The sequence below is a fragment of the Dipodomys ordii genome, unplaced genomic scaffold (genome assembly GCF_000151885.1).
Source record: "Dipodomys ordii isolate 6190 unplaced genomic scaffold, Dord_2.0 Scaffold40, whole genome shotgun sequence".
Classification (NCBI taxonomy): domain Eukaryota; kingdom Metazoa; phylum Chordata; class Mammalia; order Rodentia; family Heteromyidae; genus Dipodomys; species Dipodomys ordii.
The window spans coordinates 10,438,589-10,455,356 of NW_012267256.1; the positions used below are offsets into that span (position 1 = coordinate 10,438,589).

At 42.7% G+C, this 16,768-nt stretch overlaps 1 protein-coding gene across 3 annotated transcripts in view; it reads right to left on the reverse strand.

The window, feature by feature from the left end:
- Pip5k1b (phosphatidylinositol-4-phosphate 5-kinase, type I, beta) overlaps nucleotides 1–16,768 on the reverse strand; it is a 141,249-nt gene that overhangs the window by 9,762 nt on the left and 114,719 nt on the right. For all 3 annotated transcript variants that reach the window (XM_013018483.1, XM_013018484.1, XM_013018482.1), the window contains exon 13: nucleotides 2,842–2,959. In XM_013018483.1, the coding sequence (XP_012873937.1) occupies nucleotides 2,842–2,959 (118 nt within the window). The remainder of the gene's footprint in view (nucleotides 1–2,841; nucleotides 2,960–16,768) is intronic.

Sequence of the window (16,768 nt, forward strand, 5' to 3'; positions counted from 1 at the left end):
GTGGTCTATAAAGTTTATGAATTCTATGAGCTTTGACAATACAGTTATTTCTTCCACATTGGGTGATATGTACCTTTCTTTCATTTGCTTAGTGTCAGCTGTTCTCTCTTTCCCGCTCATTCCCTCCCTCCCATCACTGCCATTGAGTTGCTTACTTCGTTTTGATCAATAACTAGTGCAGGTAATGGGCCCCTAGGTTGTATGTTTTCCCCTGTTTCCCTCTGTTTCTGTGTCCTCCTCCTAGTTTCTCTCCAATGTGCACATATATACATTGTATGTGATCAGCAGCATGAGGTCATTTAGTAATGATTTGACCAGCTGAGTGGAGGGCCTTTGTTTCTCTAGTCTTGTTTACTTTGTTGTATCTCCTTACTTTTTGGATTTAACATCCACTTATCAGGGACACCATGTGCTGTTTGTCTCTTTGCTCTTGGCTTACCTCACTCAACATGGTTTTTTTCTAGTTCCATCCATTTTCCTGTGAATGTTATTATTTTGTCCTTTCTAATGGCTGCATGATATTCCATTGTATATAGGTACCATAATTTTTGGATCCATTCATCTGTAGTGGGGCATCTGGGTTGTTTCCATATTCTGGCTATTATAAACAGTGCTGCAATAAACATGGAGGTGCACGTGTCCTTGTATACTGGTTCCTGTTGTTCAGGGTAGATGCCTAGAAGTGGTATGGCTGGGTCATAAGGGAGGTCAATATTTAGCTTTCTGAGGACCCTCCAGACTGCTTTCCAAAGTGGTTGTGTAACTGTACATTCCCACCATCAGTGTAATAGGGTTCCTCTTTCTCCGCATCCCCTCCAACATTTGTCATTGGCTGACTTGAGGATGTGGGCCATTCTGACTGGGGTAAGGTGGTATCTCAGGGTTGTCTTTATTTGCATTTCCTTCACAACCAGGGATGGTGAACATTTCCTTATGTGTTTCTTTGCCATTTTTTATCTTTTCTTCTGAGAAGTCTCTCTCTAGTTCCCTTGCCCATTTAGTAATTGGTTTGTTAGGGTTGGGAGGGATTCGTTTCTTGAGCTCCCTGTACATACTGGATATTAACCCCTTGTCTGACATATTGCTGGTAAATAATTTTTCCCAGTTTGTTGGCTGTCTTTCTAGCTTGGTTGCTATGTCGTTAGTTGTGCAGAAACTTTTTATTTTAAGGTAGTCCCATTTGTCGAGTCTCTCTCCAATTTGTTGTGATCCTAGAACTCTGTTCAGGAAGTTCCTGCCTGTGCCTATTAGTTCAAGTGTCTCTCCTATCCATTGTCTCTTATAAAGCTATCCACAATGCCTTTTCCTTCCTTCCTTCCTACCTTCCTTCCTTCCTTCCTTCCTTCCTTCCTTCCTTCCTTCCTTCTTTCCTTCCTTCCTTCCTTCCTTCCTTCCTTCCTTCCTTCCTTCCTTCCTCCCTTCCTTCCTCCCTTCCTTCCTCCCTTCTTTCCCCCCACTCTCTGTCATTTGACCTCACCTCTTCCTATCTGAATATTGCCTTGATTTCGAACTGGTCTTCAAGTGCCTGTAGTTACAGATATTTCTCTGTGGCTTCAGATGCTGGCATTATCTTTTTCTGAAGTGTTTAGCTTTTTAACGTCAAAGGAGTCACGACACAAAAGAAAGCAGTGAAGACATTAATGAAATGAAGTTGATAATATGCAAAAGGAAAAGCAACATGATGCAGACCCTTTCCTACCCAAGGAATCAGGAATGCAGAGGCAGAGCTGGCACCAGCAAGACCACTCACCTTCCCTTTTGATTTTACAGTGACCCAAACCAGTCATGGCTTCTGCAGATCTGGCATGTGTAAAGACACAGGAAAATGGCAGAAAAATTTACACAGCCATTAGAAAGAATACAATAATTTCATTTGAAGGGAAATGGATGGAACTAGAACAAATCCTGGCAAGTGAGTTAAGCCAAGCTCAGAGAGACAAAAGATGCATGTTCTCTCAATGTGCAGAAGTTAGATCTAAAATGCACGGGGGTAGGACAAATTATACAGGATTCTAGATACTCATACACAGTGAGACCAAAAAGAGGATATTCTTCGGAGAGAAACACAAAGGAGTAATGCCTCAGTGCCTCTTCATATTTACCTAAAATAATTTACATAATGAAATAAACTCCAAGATATGGAAACAAAAGACTTTTTAAAAAAGGCTGAAAAAGTGCAGCAGTGGAGCTCACTAGACACTGATGGAAGTGAACTATTTACAGCTTGTGGGAGGAGATGGGAGGGAATGAGGGAACAGAAGACACTGTACGAAAGGCAATGTACTCATTACCTGACTCATGTAATTGTGATTCCTCTGTACATCACCTCTATAATAGCAATAAAGTCAATTAATTAAAGAAAACCCTTGGCTCAAGAAGATAAGATTTCAAGTGACCTCTTTCTGAAATGCCTGCTACATCTAAATGAAATAAACTCAAAGCTAGAGCTCTACCACTTGGGCCAAAGCTCCACTTAAATCTTTTCTTTTTTTTTGTCTGAGACTTGAGACTTGAACTCCTGATCTGATGCTTCTGTTCATTGGCTATAGCTCTATCACTAGAGCTCTGCTTCCAATTCCCAGTTCCATTATTTTGTGAGTTAATTGCAGATTTTATGGAAAGTTTAATTGAAAGTCTCATAGACTTTCTTGCCCGGGCTGGTTTTGAACAACAATCTTCAGATCTCAGAGCCTCCTGAGTAGCTAGGCTTCCAGGCATGAACCACCACTGCCTGGCCCTGCCTGGTTTGATAAAACTTGTTTTCCAGTTTCATAAACTAGCACTTTGCTCAATCCAGTCATTATCCGGAAAAAGAGGGGAGAGAAAGGAAAGATGACTTACTAAATAGACATCCAGCACAGAGGCATTATCGTCCTGCATTTCCAGAGCATTTGGCTCAGCAGTCAAGTAGATGGTCCCTTCCTCCAGGGTAAAAGTTGAACTGGAAGGTAATCCTTTACTGGAAAAACAAAGACAAACAGTGAACACATGGCTCTGGGAGAGTGGCTGAGGTGGTGGTTTCTTTGGCAATGAAACCTTTCTCTGAGAGCCACACCTTGGAGGAAAGCACATGTGGGTTTTAAACATGTGGTTTTGCATGTAGCCCATTTTGCGTTATATTCCCTATGCATGAGATATGTTGTGGCATTTGTGAGATGTGATTGGTGGGGTCCCATGAATTGGGAGAGGGGTATGCTGTGACAGCCCGGACTGTCTTTGAGTCGTTGCTTTTCAGATCACCCTTGTCATGTATTCATACTTGAGCATTTTGCAAAATTCAATCTGCTTCCCCCTTTCCCCTCCTTCTCTGCTTTCTTTCCTTTTTCTTTCTTCTTGTCTTTTCTTTTGCTGTTTCTTTTGTTTTCTCTTTTCCTCCTCTTTGGTACTGATGAGTCAATGGTGGGATTCTCAAGCTTAGAATGTACATTAGAATGGTTCTGATGTATATTGCTGGTTATAATGCAATTTCTTGGGCTTGTCTACCAGTGTGTCTGATTTTAGGGTTTGGCTGGTAAACCTGCATTTGCAACAAGCTCTCAGGTGACATTCTGGCTGATGAATCAAGGACCAGTGACAAGTCACATAAATGCAGAGCCTACATATACCTTTACGAATAACAACAAGAGCCAAAGCAATGCAGGTAGACAGCATATTGACGAGGCATAGGAGGAGAAACCACGGTACTTTACTGTGATATGATAACCAGTCTTAATTGTTGGAATATTGATGAACCAGTTCCTTTTATCAGTAGTTAAATCAGTATCAGTGAGACGTACAATATTTCCTCCCTGTTGAAATACTAGTTAGTTGTGGTTTTCATTTGTGGAAATTTGCCACAGGGAGGCTTTCCAGAAATGGAAGTGAACCTATTCATCGAGGGTATGTCAAATATTTAGGAACTAAGGAATTTGAATAATAAAAAAATTCCAAAGGATTCTGTGAGGGGTGACATTGATCAAGATGCACCGTATTCTTAAACTGCTTTGTTAAATGGCAACTCCTTTGTACAACTACTTAAAGATAATAATACAAAATTTAAAAGAGATTCAATTAAATATTCAAAAAGAGAATTATGGGGCTGGGAAGGTGGCTCAGTGGTAGAGTGCTTTCCTTGCATGAATGAGGCCCTGGTTCAATTCCTCAGCACCACACAAGCAGAAAAAGCTGGAAATGGTGCTGTGGCTCAAGTGGTAGAGAGCTAGCCTTGAGCTGAAGAGCTGAGGGACAGCGCCCAGGCCCAGAGTTCAGGTCCACGACTAACAAAAAAAAAAGAAAAAAAAGAGAATTCTGTGAATTTTAATAGTAAAGCCATTTATATTTTTACTGATAATAAAAAAATGCAAAAGTACAGGGGGATGGAATTATAGTTTAGTGGTAGAGGGCTCGCCTAGCATGTGTAAGGTCTCAAGTTCTATTCCTACCACTACAAAAACAATGAGTTGACACATTCTTTTCCTTTCAAATTCTGCACGTGTTAAAATAAATAAATAAAGTTCCACTCTCTTTTCAAAATGCTAAAATGGGTGATGAAGTCTGTAAAATGTGTTTTCCACGGCAGTGTATATGTGATTTCTTTTATTCTTTTTTTTTTTTTTTGGTTGGTCGTGGGGCTTGAACTCTGGGCCTGGGTGCTGTCCCTGCGCTCTTCAGCTCAAGGCGAGCACTCTACCTCTTGAGCCACAGCACCACTTCCGGTTTTCTAGTGGTTTATTCAAGCTAAGAATCTCAAGAACTTTCCTGCCTGGGCTGGCTTTGAATCGAGATCCTCAGATCTCAGCCTCCTAAGTAGCTAGGATTACAGGTGTAGGACACTGGCGCCTGGCTTGTGATTTCTTTAAGCTGTTAAATTTTAGTATCAACCATCAGCTTGCAGGGTTCAAGGGCTGCCACTTTAAGAGCCACGAGTGGTAATGAACTGTGCTGAGGTTATTCTTATGGATTAAAGACAAGGATGAAGTAATGTTGATTGGCTTTTGCTTTCCCACCGTGAAGATGTGGTTCCTACCTCTTGTGGCTTTAAAAGGCTCCTATTTGGTTAAGCCTTGTGTGAGAAAGAAATACTTTATCTAATTGAACACCGAAGCAAGAAACAATGGGCTCAGAAAGTGTGGAATTGTAGCACTACTTTCCAATTTTATTCCACTTTTTTTTGCAGGGGAGGGATTCATATTTCATATAACTAAAGAAATTCTCTAATAACTTCTGGGTTATTTTGTAAACAGAATTTACTTGAGCAAGTTCAGAACGGAAGTTTCCTCTTTTTAGTTTTATTTATGATTTAAAAAATTCATCTGCCTACCTTGCTCATGTACTTGGAACCCCTCTGTATGGTGTTTTCACAATAAAAAACTTATTAATTAATAAAAAATTCATTTGCCTTCTAAGGCTGTTTGATGTACACACACACACACACACACACACACACACACACACACACACACACACACACATATTCTGGAGGAAGTACTTTTTCTTTGACTTGTGAACCTTAAGTATATGTTGTATAACTGTGCTACACTCCTGGCCTTTTATTTTGACTGAACTTGAACCTGGAGGAAAAGTGGTAAGTATATTTGAAAGAATTCCACCATATCCTCACTCAATTGCTACCATTTAATCCTACATATTTGATCACTATTTTTCTATCTATAAATCAACATTAGCATTTTTTCCAGAACCATTTAGGGAGAGTAAACTGGACACAAAACATCCCTCCCTTCACCACAGAACCCACTCATGTGAATTTTCTTAAAACAAGAACATTCTGACACACAATACAATATAATTATCAAACTCAGGAAACTTGGACTGACATAATACTGTGACCTCATCGACAGTCCATATTCAAATTCTGCCAACATTTTATTTAAAAAAAATGATCTTCTATTCATACAGTGTGAAAACAGTGAAGTAATTCTGTCTCCTTGTGATTCAGAGAGTTCTTGACAGGGCAAACCCATTGTGGAACTATTTTTCAATTTAATATTCATCACGTATTTTTTTGAGAAAACCACTGGCATGGTTAAGACAAAATTAAACTAGCAAAAACATCATACATATAGATATTTATGTATATACACACATATGTGCATATATGTAAAATAGTTTTCTATCCTAGAAAGTAGAATATCCTAAACATTATTAAGTTTGTGGAACAAAACTGAATATCTCAGCCAGGCATTGGTGGCTCACGCCTGTAATCCTAGCTACTCAGGAGGCTGAGATCTGAGGATCATAGTTCAAAGCCAGCCCAGACAGCAAAGCACATGAGGCTTTTTTTTTTGTCGGTTGTGGGGCTTGAACTCTAGGCCTGGGCACTGTCCCTCAGCTCTTCAGTTCGAGACTAGGGTTCTACTTGAGCCACAGCGCCACTTCCGGCCTTTTCTGTTTATGTGGTGCTGAGGACTCAAACCCAGAGCCTCATGCATGTGAGGCAAGCACTCTACCACTGAGCCACCTTCCCAGCCCAAGAATTTAACTGTTTTTCTTCCCCAGGCTGGCTTCAAACCACAGTCCTCAGATTCCCACTTCCTGAGTAGCTAGAATTACAGGCCACCAGCCTGAGCCACCAGTGCTCTCCAGGAGACTCTGATCTCCAATTAACCACCAGAAAACCAAAAGTGGAGCTGTGTATCAAGTGGTAGAGCACTAGCCTTGAGCAAAGGAGCTCAGGGACAGTGCCCAGGTCCTGAGTTCAAACCCCCCAAAACTGAGGATTTAAGGGTTTAAATCTAGACTATGTAAGAAAGTTACAACTCAACATAAAAAGGCAAATGTCCAGATGAAAACTTAGAAAAGGATTTGAACCAATATTTCCCTAAAGATGTCCAAATGGCTAATAATCATATGAAAAGAACATTATTAGTTATCAGGAAAATGCAATTCAAAACTATAACACAAAGATGCTTCATAGGCTCTTGAAAGGTTTAAGGAAAAAGACAACAAGCCCTAGCCAGAGACAGAAGGGGAGAAGTTGGAATTCTCATACATGGCTGAGGGGAGAATGGTGTAGCCACATAGAAAAAATTGTTGTATGGTTCCTCAAAACAATATAACATAGGGACTTCACTCCTGTTTATGTAAATAGGAAAAATGAAAATATATGTGGCCAAGAAAACTTGGTAGAGCACTAGCCTTAAGCACAAAGCTCAGGGATAGTGCCTAAGCTCAGAGTTCAAGCCTCAGGATGGGTAAAATACAGAAAAAGAAATATTATGCAAAATGAAAGAAACTGGTCAAAAAAGATCACATATAATATGACCTCAGAGATGCAGAGTGTCTTCAATAGGCAAATACAGACAGAAAGCAGATTTATAGTTGACAGCTGCAGGGGACAGGAAAGGAATAGAGAACTGCTCATGTGTTCTGGGTTTCTCTTTAAGGCATTAAAAATGTTTTAAAATCAGATTCTGGTGATAGGGACACAACTCTGTGAATCCATGAAAACCTGCTGAATGGTAACTCTAAGTGGATGAATTTTAAGGTATGGCTATTAAACAGCAAAAGAGGTTTAAGAGGCACCTTATGGTCTTAATTCTGAACTTGATCTTTCAACACATAGCATGGGAATTTCCAGGAAATGTCACATACTCTATTGTTCAGGTCAGACACATGTTAGAACTGCTTTGAGAAAACCTTAATTTATTCACCATTCAAAAAATATATTCTTGGGCTAGGAAGGTGGCTCAGTGGTAGAGTTCTTGCCTTGCATGCACGAGGCCCTGAGTTCGATTCCTCAGCACCACATAAGCAGAAAAAAGCCAGAAGTGATGGTGTGGCTCAAGTGGTAGAGCACTAACCTTGAGCTGAAATGCTGAGGGACAGCGCCCAGGCCCAGAGTTCAGGCCTCATGACTAACATACAGCTCTTAGATTCCAGAGGAAACCATCTCTAATGTCCCAGGGCCAGTGCTGGTGGGCAGGGAACATGGACCCGAGGACCAGCTCTGGGAAGATGTCAGTGGTGCACTTGGTCTGGTTGGAAGAAGGGTATTTTAAAGAGTGATTTTTAAAATTTTGAATTATTGCTAAAATAAGAAACAGGAAATTCCCATAAAACTCCAAATAGCCTCTCTGAGAAACCAAGAAAGATGCCAACTTTGAGCCCACATTTATGAGTAGCAGCAAGATTGTGGTTGACTCCTTTATTTTATATCATTTTGTTAAAAAAAATATTTCTCCTCCTCCCCCTCCCCCTTCTCCTCTTCCTGCTCTTCTTTCTCCTATTCCTCTTCCTCCTCTTCTTCTCATCATCATCATATTTGGAGGTTCCTTTAAGACTGGGCATGTTGCTGGGTGCTGGTGGCTCACGCCTGTAATCCTAGTTACTTGGGAGACTGAAATATGAGGCTCCATGTTCAAAGCCATCCTGGGCAGGAAAATCTGTGAGACTTATATTCAATTAATCACCGAAAAGTCAGAAGTGGAGCTGTGCTTCAAGTAGTAGAGTACTAGCCTTGAATGCAAAAGCTCATGGACAGTGCCCTGGTTCAATCCCCAGGACCAACACACACACACACACACACACACACACACACACACACAACTGAACGTGTCCTCTGTATGACTCCAGGTCGTGGCCACGCCCTTCTGCATGCAATATCCTCCTTGGGTTTGTTGGCCCAACACCTCTATTGGAAGATAAGGGTGGGAAATGAGGAAATACAGCAATATGTTCAGGGTTGCTCAGAAGTTAAGAGAGTTTAAATCTGGACTAGTTTTCTATGGTCATCTCTATTGAAATTTCACAAATCTGTCATTGCAGAGAATAAGAGGGCTCAGGTAGATGTGGTTGGAAGCATGTAAAATAACCACATCCTATGAGCAGAAACAGACCAGGTCCAGGATGTCTGATGTGAGCTGTGGCTATCTTTGCTCTCCTGAGGTGAGTAACAATACACAGAAAGATTTGAGGAAAGGAAAAATAACGTCAAAAAAGGCTTTACAAAGCAACCTATCTAAAAAAATAATGAACATATTTAGCCAACACAACAAAGCTATTTAGGCTTCCAAAAGCTTTTAAGTTAACAGCAAAATGGTTAATTAAAAAAATACCGAAATAAAAGAGCATGGAAAAGTGTAGAGCCCTTTGTAAATCATCAAGTGTTTTGTTTGTTGTTTTGTTTTGAACAAGGGCCTCACTATGTTGTCCAGATTGGACTTGCCCTTGAGATCCTCCTGCTTCAGCCTCCTGTTTTACCTGGATAATAAACGCATTTTCATAGTTAAATCGCCATGAAGTGTATTCTGAGTGATCTGACTTACTGTCTGGCAGTGAATGAAAGCTACTGTTTATTTTTTTATTGTAAAAACAATGTACAGAGTAACTATAACCCCTCTGTACAGCATTTTTACAATAAAAAACGTACACGCACAAAAAGAATGTACAGAGGGGTTACAGTTACATGAGTAAGGTAATGAGTACATTTCCTATCGAGCATGAAAACTACTATTTATTACCCTCACTAAACTAGGTTCACAGAGTGAGATCAAAGGGACATGTTGCTCCTCCCACAATTTTAGATTAGAAAGTATACAATCTATCATCTAGGAGAGGATGATTTGAAACCTGAGCTGATGTAGCCTTCACAGGCTGAGTAGAAATGTTGGGAACAGATAGATTTGGCTTTGTGTGTGATAGGGGTTAAGTGCCTTAACCCCTGTAAACTCCAGTTTCCTCTCTGCAAAACAGGGATAGGAATACTGAATAGGTAGGGTTGGTAGGGTGAGTAGTGATGCAGAATGTGTGAGGCAAATATACAGTGCCACTACCTGTGGCCTGCCTCTAAGTGCCAGGACTCAGCAGTGCTCAAACTAAAGTCTGCTCCTAGAATTCACGCAGGACCAAGGGAGATGGACAATGCGATGAAGAGGTGAAGTCCTGATTATGGTCTGGGGACAGAGCTCAGTGGCAGAGCCAGCATGAGTGAGGCCCTGCGGTTGACCCGCCTCACTACAGGAGAAAACTGATCTTGTTGGTCAACACTGGGAAGGAAAAAAGAAAGACAGAAAGGCAGGGAGCCGGGCACCAATGGCTCACGCCTGTAACCCTAGCTACTCAGGAGGCTGAGATCTAAGGACTGTGGTTAGAAGCCAGCCCGGGCAGAAAAGTTCCCGTGAGACTCTTATTTCCAATGAACAACTACTCAAAAACTAGAAGCGATGCTGTGGCTCAAAGTGGTAGAATGACAGCCTTGAGCAAAAGAGCTCAGGGACAGTGCCTAGGCCTTGAGTTCAAGCCCCACAACCGACAAAAAAAGAAAGAAAGAAAGGGATAGGAAATGAGTGATAGGCCAGAGGTCAATTCCAAATAGCAAGATCCCCTTGCTTTGCTTTCTGGAGTCCTTAGGAACTTAGGTGTGAACCAGATACTCCATAGAATAAATACCAAACCTTAAAAGTGAAGTTCTGCAGGGCCCTGGTGGCTCACACCTGTAGTCCTAGCTATTCAGCTATTCAGGAGGCTGAGAGCTGAGGATTATGCTTTGAGGCCAGCCCAGGCAGAAAGTCAGTGAGAATTATTTCCAATTAACCACCAGAAAACCAGAAGTGGCACTGGGGTGGAGCCCAAAAGCTCAGGGACAGTGCCCAGACCCAGAGTTCAAGCCCCAGAACTGGAAACAAAAACAAAAACAAAACAAAACAGGGAAGTTTCTTCTGCTGGGCTGGGGCAGATGCCTTACTCACCCATAGTTCTTTCTAATGAGCACAATCTAGTTGCTACCTTCTTCTTTGGCCTCTGTAACCTCTTTTACAGGGTGGAGGTGGGTGGTTGGCTAAGGGTTGCAAAACTAGTTTCTGACCACTTCCTTTACAAGGATGACAGGTTCATACTTGCTTTTGTGTTGGTCCTCAGTCAAAAATAATACTAAAAATGCTTCATTCTAACATCAGTATGGTATTTTTAGTGAAACCCTGCCTAGCAAAGGTTATGAACATTATTGGAGATAAAGGTGAATCTTTCTAATTAAGGCAGGTTTTGCATAGGACATGAAGTGTTACACTGGTTGATGAATAAATTTATGTGTGTATGTACACTGCTTCTTCAAGAAAGAAACGTCATTACTGGAGGCTGAGTACAGTAGCTGACACTCGTAATCAAGTGGGGATTGTGGTAGAAATCTAACACAGGCAAGAAGTGAGACCCTATCTCAGCATTGAACGTGGTGGTTCATACTTGTAATCACAGCTACATGTAAAGCCCTAGGTAGGAAGATTTTGATCTGAAGCTAGCCCTAGCAAAAATTCAAGAGCCAATGCAAACAATCCTAACTAAAGCAAAAAGGGATGGGCTATGGCTCAAGTGGTAGAGTGCCTGCCTAGCAAGCATGAGACCCTTGTACTGTGGGGGTGAGGGAAAGAAGAAAAAAAAGAAATCTTATTATTATTATTTTGGTTGGTTGTGGGATCTAACTCTGGGTTAGGCACTGTCCCTCAGCTCTTTAGCTCAAAGCTAGTGCTCTACCACTTGAGCCACAGTGCCACTTCTGGCTTTTTCTGCTTATGTGGTGCTGAGGAATCGAACTCAGGGCCTCATGCATGCAAGGCAAGCACTTTGCCACTGAGCCACCTTCCCAGCCCAGTTATTTTAAAATGTAAGGAAAACCAGGAGCTGGTGGCTCACACTTGTAGTCCTTACAGCTACTCAGAAGGCTGAGATCTGAGGATTGCAGTTTCAAGCCAGCCTAGGCTGTAATGTGAGACTTTTATCTCCAAGTTAACCACCAGAAAACCAGAAGCTGAGTTGTGGCTCAGAGTAATAGAGTGCTAGCAAAAAAGCTCAGGGACGGCGCCCAGGCCCTGAGTTCCACACACACAGGTGACCCCCCCAAAACAGTAAGGAAATAAGATAGAAGTCAACTGTCCAATCCAAATAAATGCATTCATAATTGGTAGCAGATTTTTCTGCCCTTGAAGATATCCTATGCAGAAAGTGAAGTATACTCTAAAAAGGATTCTCATTTAAATGCCTTTGGTATTGACTAACTGAATATTCAGTTCTCTTCAGCTCTGCTATTGGGCGATATCCTTGTTAGTGCCATGTTTGCTCATGGTACTATTAGAATGGACTTCTAATTTCTCTGCCCATAAGTTTCCCAGGGGGACATTTAGAGGCAGGGATGCTGTGTTCCCCACCTTTCTTCAAACTCAGCCTGGAGAGCTCCGCTTTTAGGTGATTGGGTTTAAGAGCTTGGCAAACTGCCTGGGTTCTATGCCATCAGGTTTGGCTACCATTCCCACGGTTCCGATTGGCCCAGGGCTAATCGGGTCTAATTTGCAACAAGCCTCCCGGGAGAGTGTGAGTCTCCTTGGTTCTGTTCTCTCCTCCTAGGGCACGGGGGCTGCCAGCACTTCCTGGCTCTGAGCTCCTGGTTTTGTAAACATCTCACAAGCAGCACAAGAGAATTTCACCTCCTTGCTGAAACAATCCTGGCTAATTTGGCAGCCTGGAACATTGATTTCTGGTTTGTAGAACTAATGAGGGTTTTATAGTTCCTTCTCCTGGGGACATGTTCAGAGGAACATATGGTACCAGTCCGTTTTTGTCTTTTAAAAGCCATTCTCTCACTGACTCAAGTATTTTTTTTTAAGTCAAAGAAATAATATCATTATATATCACATGGTATAGATAGACTGAGAATGAAAAGCACATTTTTCCTGTCCTTCCCTCCACCCCCTCAGGGAAGAGTGGGCTCTAGGCCTTGCTCTCACTTGACAATTTCTGCTCCTAGTTGATACCGTGAAGCCTGCGTCCAGTTCTGGCTTTTTGATGGCTAATTGGCGATAACAGTCTTGAGGATCTGTCTGCCTTTTTGAATGATGAGATTGTCACATCAGCCTCCTGAGTAACCAGTGGATTATAGGTATGATCACGGGGACACAGCTAAATGTCATCTTGTAATGAATGGAGGGATGAAAGTCAATTAGAACCCAAGACAGCATCCATAGATTTACTAGGAAGGACACGCACCCCTGCTAAAATGTATTTCCTTCCAACATTTGCTCTGTATTCTTAACAATTTTATTTACTCTGTAACCATCAATAAGCTACAACTTTACCACTTTTTTCCCGTCTATCAACCATATCCCCCTTTACCCTTTTTCATCTTTGTCCTGCCTTTCTCTTCTTACTTTATATTAGACACATTAAAAAATAATTTTGTCTCTACTTTTTCTTAGCTAATCACATTTATATTACACAACCAAATGTCTCCTGCTTTGCTTTGGCTTTAAAATTAGAAAATCAATACACAGAGTTTATATTATTATGACTAAGTCAATACTGTTGACTGGCTGGCCAATGGTGTGTTAACGTTACGTATTCCTCTCTAGGCTCAAAGTCATGATTCCTAAGCTGTGCCAAGAAAAGTGTTTCCAATATCAAGGTTAAATGGAATTTCTGGTTTTCTTTCCCTCCTTCCCTTCCTCCCTCCCTCTGTCCTTCCCTTCCTTCTTTCCCTCCCTTCCTCCCTCCCTCTTTCCCTTCCTTCCTTCCCCCTCTCCCTTCTTCCCTTCCTTCTTCCCTTCTTTCCTTGCTTCCTTCCCTCCTTCCTCCCTCCCTCCCTCCCTCCCTCCCTCCCTCTTTCCTTCCTTCCTTCCTTCCTTCCTTCCTTCCTTCCTTCCTTCCCTTTTTCTCTTTCTCCTTCCCTCCTTTGTCTCTCTTCTCCCTCCCTTTCTCCCCACTCACATTTATCCTTTTACTTGAATTCATGCCATGCTATAACCACCCAGGTTGGAAAGTTTGGCCCTTCAGATGCTTGCTGCCATAAAGGAAAAGCCCCGTATGGTGAGGCTAAGGCAGAGCTGAGCTACAGGTCCTGCTCCTCTGGTCATTAGGTAGAATACCAGGCAAGTCACCACTTGGACACAAAGGACAACTTCTGCCCCGCTCATCTCACACGGGCATCCAGGGGACCCAGCTGGATGACACAAGGGCAAGGAGAAAGGCCAATAGAGAGTCATGCTCTTTTGTACCAATGAAGGAAAGCAGCAGCCTGGCTTCTACCTCTGGGAGGCTGTCAGGGCCCAGGGGCCTTTGAGGAGGGCTGATTACACAGACACATTTATCATAAGTCCCTGGAAAGAATTCCTTTCCTGCTATTCTAAGCTGAGCTACCGGAACATGAACTGATAAGAAATGTTTCCTTGCAGAGAAAGTCCAACATACGCCCCTGTCCCACTTAATGGCTGCAAAGCCTTTCTCTCTGCTAGAGGAACACTGTGTCTTGGCAAGCCTGATCCTCAGGCTGCGGGCAGGCGGAGATGCTCCAAAGGATGCATCACAGCCAGCTCTGGAAGCTCACTTTTGTTTGGGGTGGGGGTGAGAAGCTGCTCCCAGGAAGTGGAAATCCTGGAGGACTGGCACTAGACCTTGCACCTGAAGCCTGCCTGCTGCCCGTGTACCAGAAGCCTCAGACCCTGCCAGGAGAGCGCACTCTGGCAAACTGGGCTCTTTGGCTGAGTGAGCAGATGAGTCTAGCAGATGACCCAATATGGATCCAAAGAAGCATGAAGACCTTGATCAAGATTGCAGTGTCCATACCCTACCTTCCTAACCCCTCCTTCGAAATAAAAGTCACGAAGCTGGCTTATTTCAGTCCTTTCTCCCTTCCAGACCCGAACATGGCTGCGACTCTTCCTTATGCTCCTACTTTTGATATTTTTCTTAGAGTAGTATATCTTTATTCTTTCTTTGTGATCATCTTTACGTTATTGTACAAAGGAATCGCCACTCAATGAAACAGTTTATGAAAATAATGCATCTTGGTCTGTATTACCCCCCTTCATCATTCTCCCCATCTATCCCAACCCCGCCCCCTTCCTTCATTTCCTTGTTTAAATTTTTATTGTCAGAGTGATCTCTCCCTCTCTCCCTTTCTCCCTCCTCTCCTCCCTCCTTCCCACTTTTTCTCTCCTTTTCTCTCTCTCCCTTTCTTCCTTCCTTCCTCCCTCCCTTTTTCTCTTTCCTTCCTTCCTCTTCCTTCCTTCCCTTCTTCCTTCCTCCCTTTTTCTCTTTCTCTTTCCTTCCTTTCTTCCTTCTTTCCTTCCTTCCCTTCCTTCTTCCTTCCTCCCTTTCTCCCTTTTTCTCCTTCCTTCCTTTTCCTTCTTTCTTTCTTTCTTTCTTTCTTTCTTTCTTTCTTTCTTTCTTTCTTTCTCTCTTTCTCTCTCCCTTCCTTCATCCCCTTTTCTCATTTCTTCCTTCCTTTCTTTCTCTCCTTCCCTCCCTCTCTCCTTCCCTCCCTCCCCCCTCTCTCTTTCTTTTTCTTTCTTCATAGGGCTTAAACTTGGGGCCTGGGTGCTGTCCCTGAGCCTTTTTGCTCAAGGCTAGTGCTCTACTACTTTGCGCCACAGCAGTATTTCCAGTTTTCTGATGGTTAACTGGGGATAAGAGTCTCACAGACTTTCCTGTCTTGTCTGGCTTCAAATTGGGATCCTCAGATCTCAGCCTCCTGAGTAGCTAGAATTACAGGCGTGAGCCACCAGCACCTGGCTGGAAAGCTTACACGGCACTGGGCACTCGATCTTCTACAGGCTGACTGATGACTGCCATGGGGGGTCAAGGGCTCTAGTGCAACTTTCCTTCCTCCCCCTTGCAAGTGAGTACCCCAGGCACAAAGCCAACTGCAGACATAGCATACAGAACACATTTTTACAACTGACAGGCAAAGAAGGAAGCCAGTGTGTTTCCAGGATGATTAGTTCTGGGGACAGGAAGTCACAGTTGTTCAAAGAGCTGGCAGCAACTGAGCTCCAGCAGCAGCAGCAGCTGCGGAAGCAGGAGAGGGCCTCCTACCTGCTGAGAAGAGTGTGTGTGTGCGTCATGGCTGAACCTTTGTTCAAGGACCCTTGTCTGTCTCTTATTGTTCTTTCCCGAATTATACACAAGGCATCTTCATTCTCTCTCTTACACACACACACACACACACACACACTTAAAGCAAGCAGCTATCACTGGCTGCCTGTGTTAACCCTATGATGATCTTATTATGCATACTATTTCACATCACCATTAAAGATAGCCCTTTTAGGCTAGGTCTCTTGCTCTGTGTTTTCTATATATGAATATTATGGCCAGTTGGTCTCAACACAGGTGGCACATGGATTTGAACACAGGACTGACGCTGCAGCTATATCTGTCCTACATGTATTTGCCGTAAACTGTCCCATCACTGCTGAGAATTAGCTTTTTTCCTGTGGTTCTACATTCGTAATAGTTCTCATAGTTCATTAAAAAAAAAGAGATAAAGAGGCTAGGCATTGGTGGCTCATGCCTGGAATCTTAGCTACTCAGGAGGCTAAGACCTGAGGATGGTGGTTGAAGGCCAGCCCGGTCAGGAAAGTCTCTGAGACTCTCCTCCAATTAACCACCAAATATCTGGAAGCAGAGCTGTGGCTCAAGTGGTAGAGCACTAATTTTGAGCATAAAAGCACTGAGACAGCAGTCAGGCCTAGAGGTTAGGACCAGAAAAAACAAAAACTAAAAAGATAGATGACCTAGACTTGTTTCCAAATGACAAATATATTAGTAGAGACAATCTTGGTTTTTTTTTTTTTGGCTCCATCAAAAGGATCAGAAATAGCTGCGTGCTGGTGGCTCACACCGGAATTGTACCTACTTAAGAGGCTGACATCTAGAGTATCACAGCTTGAAGCCAGCCCAAGCAGAAAAGTCTGTGATACTCCATCTCCAAAACAGCCAGCAAAGAGCTACATGCCAAAGGATGCAAAAGATTGCCAATGAACTATGAGAAGTTTCGAGAAGTGTGGAA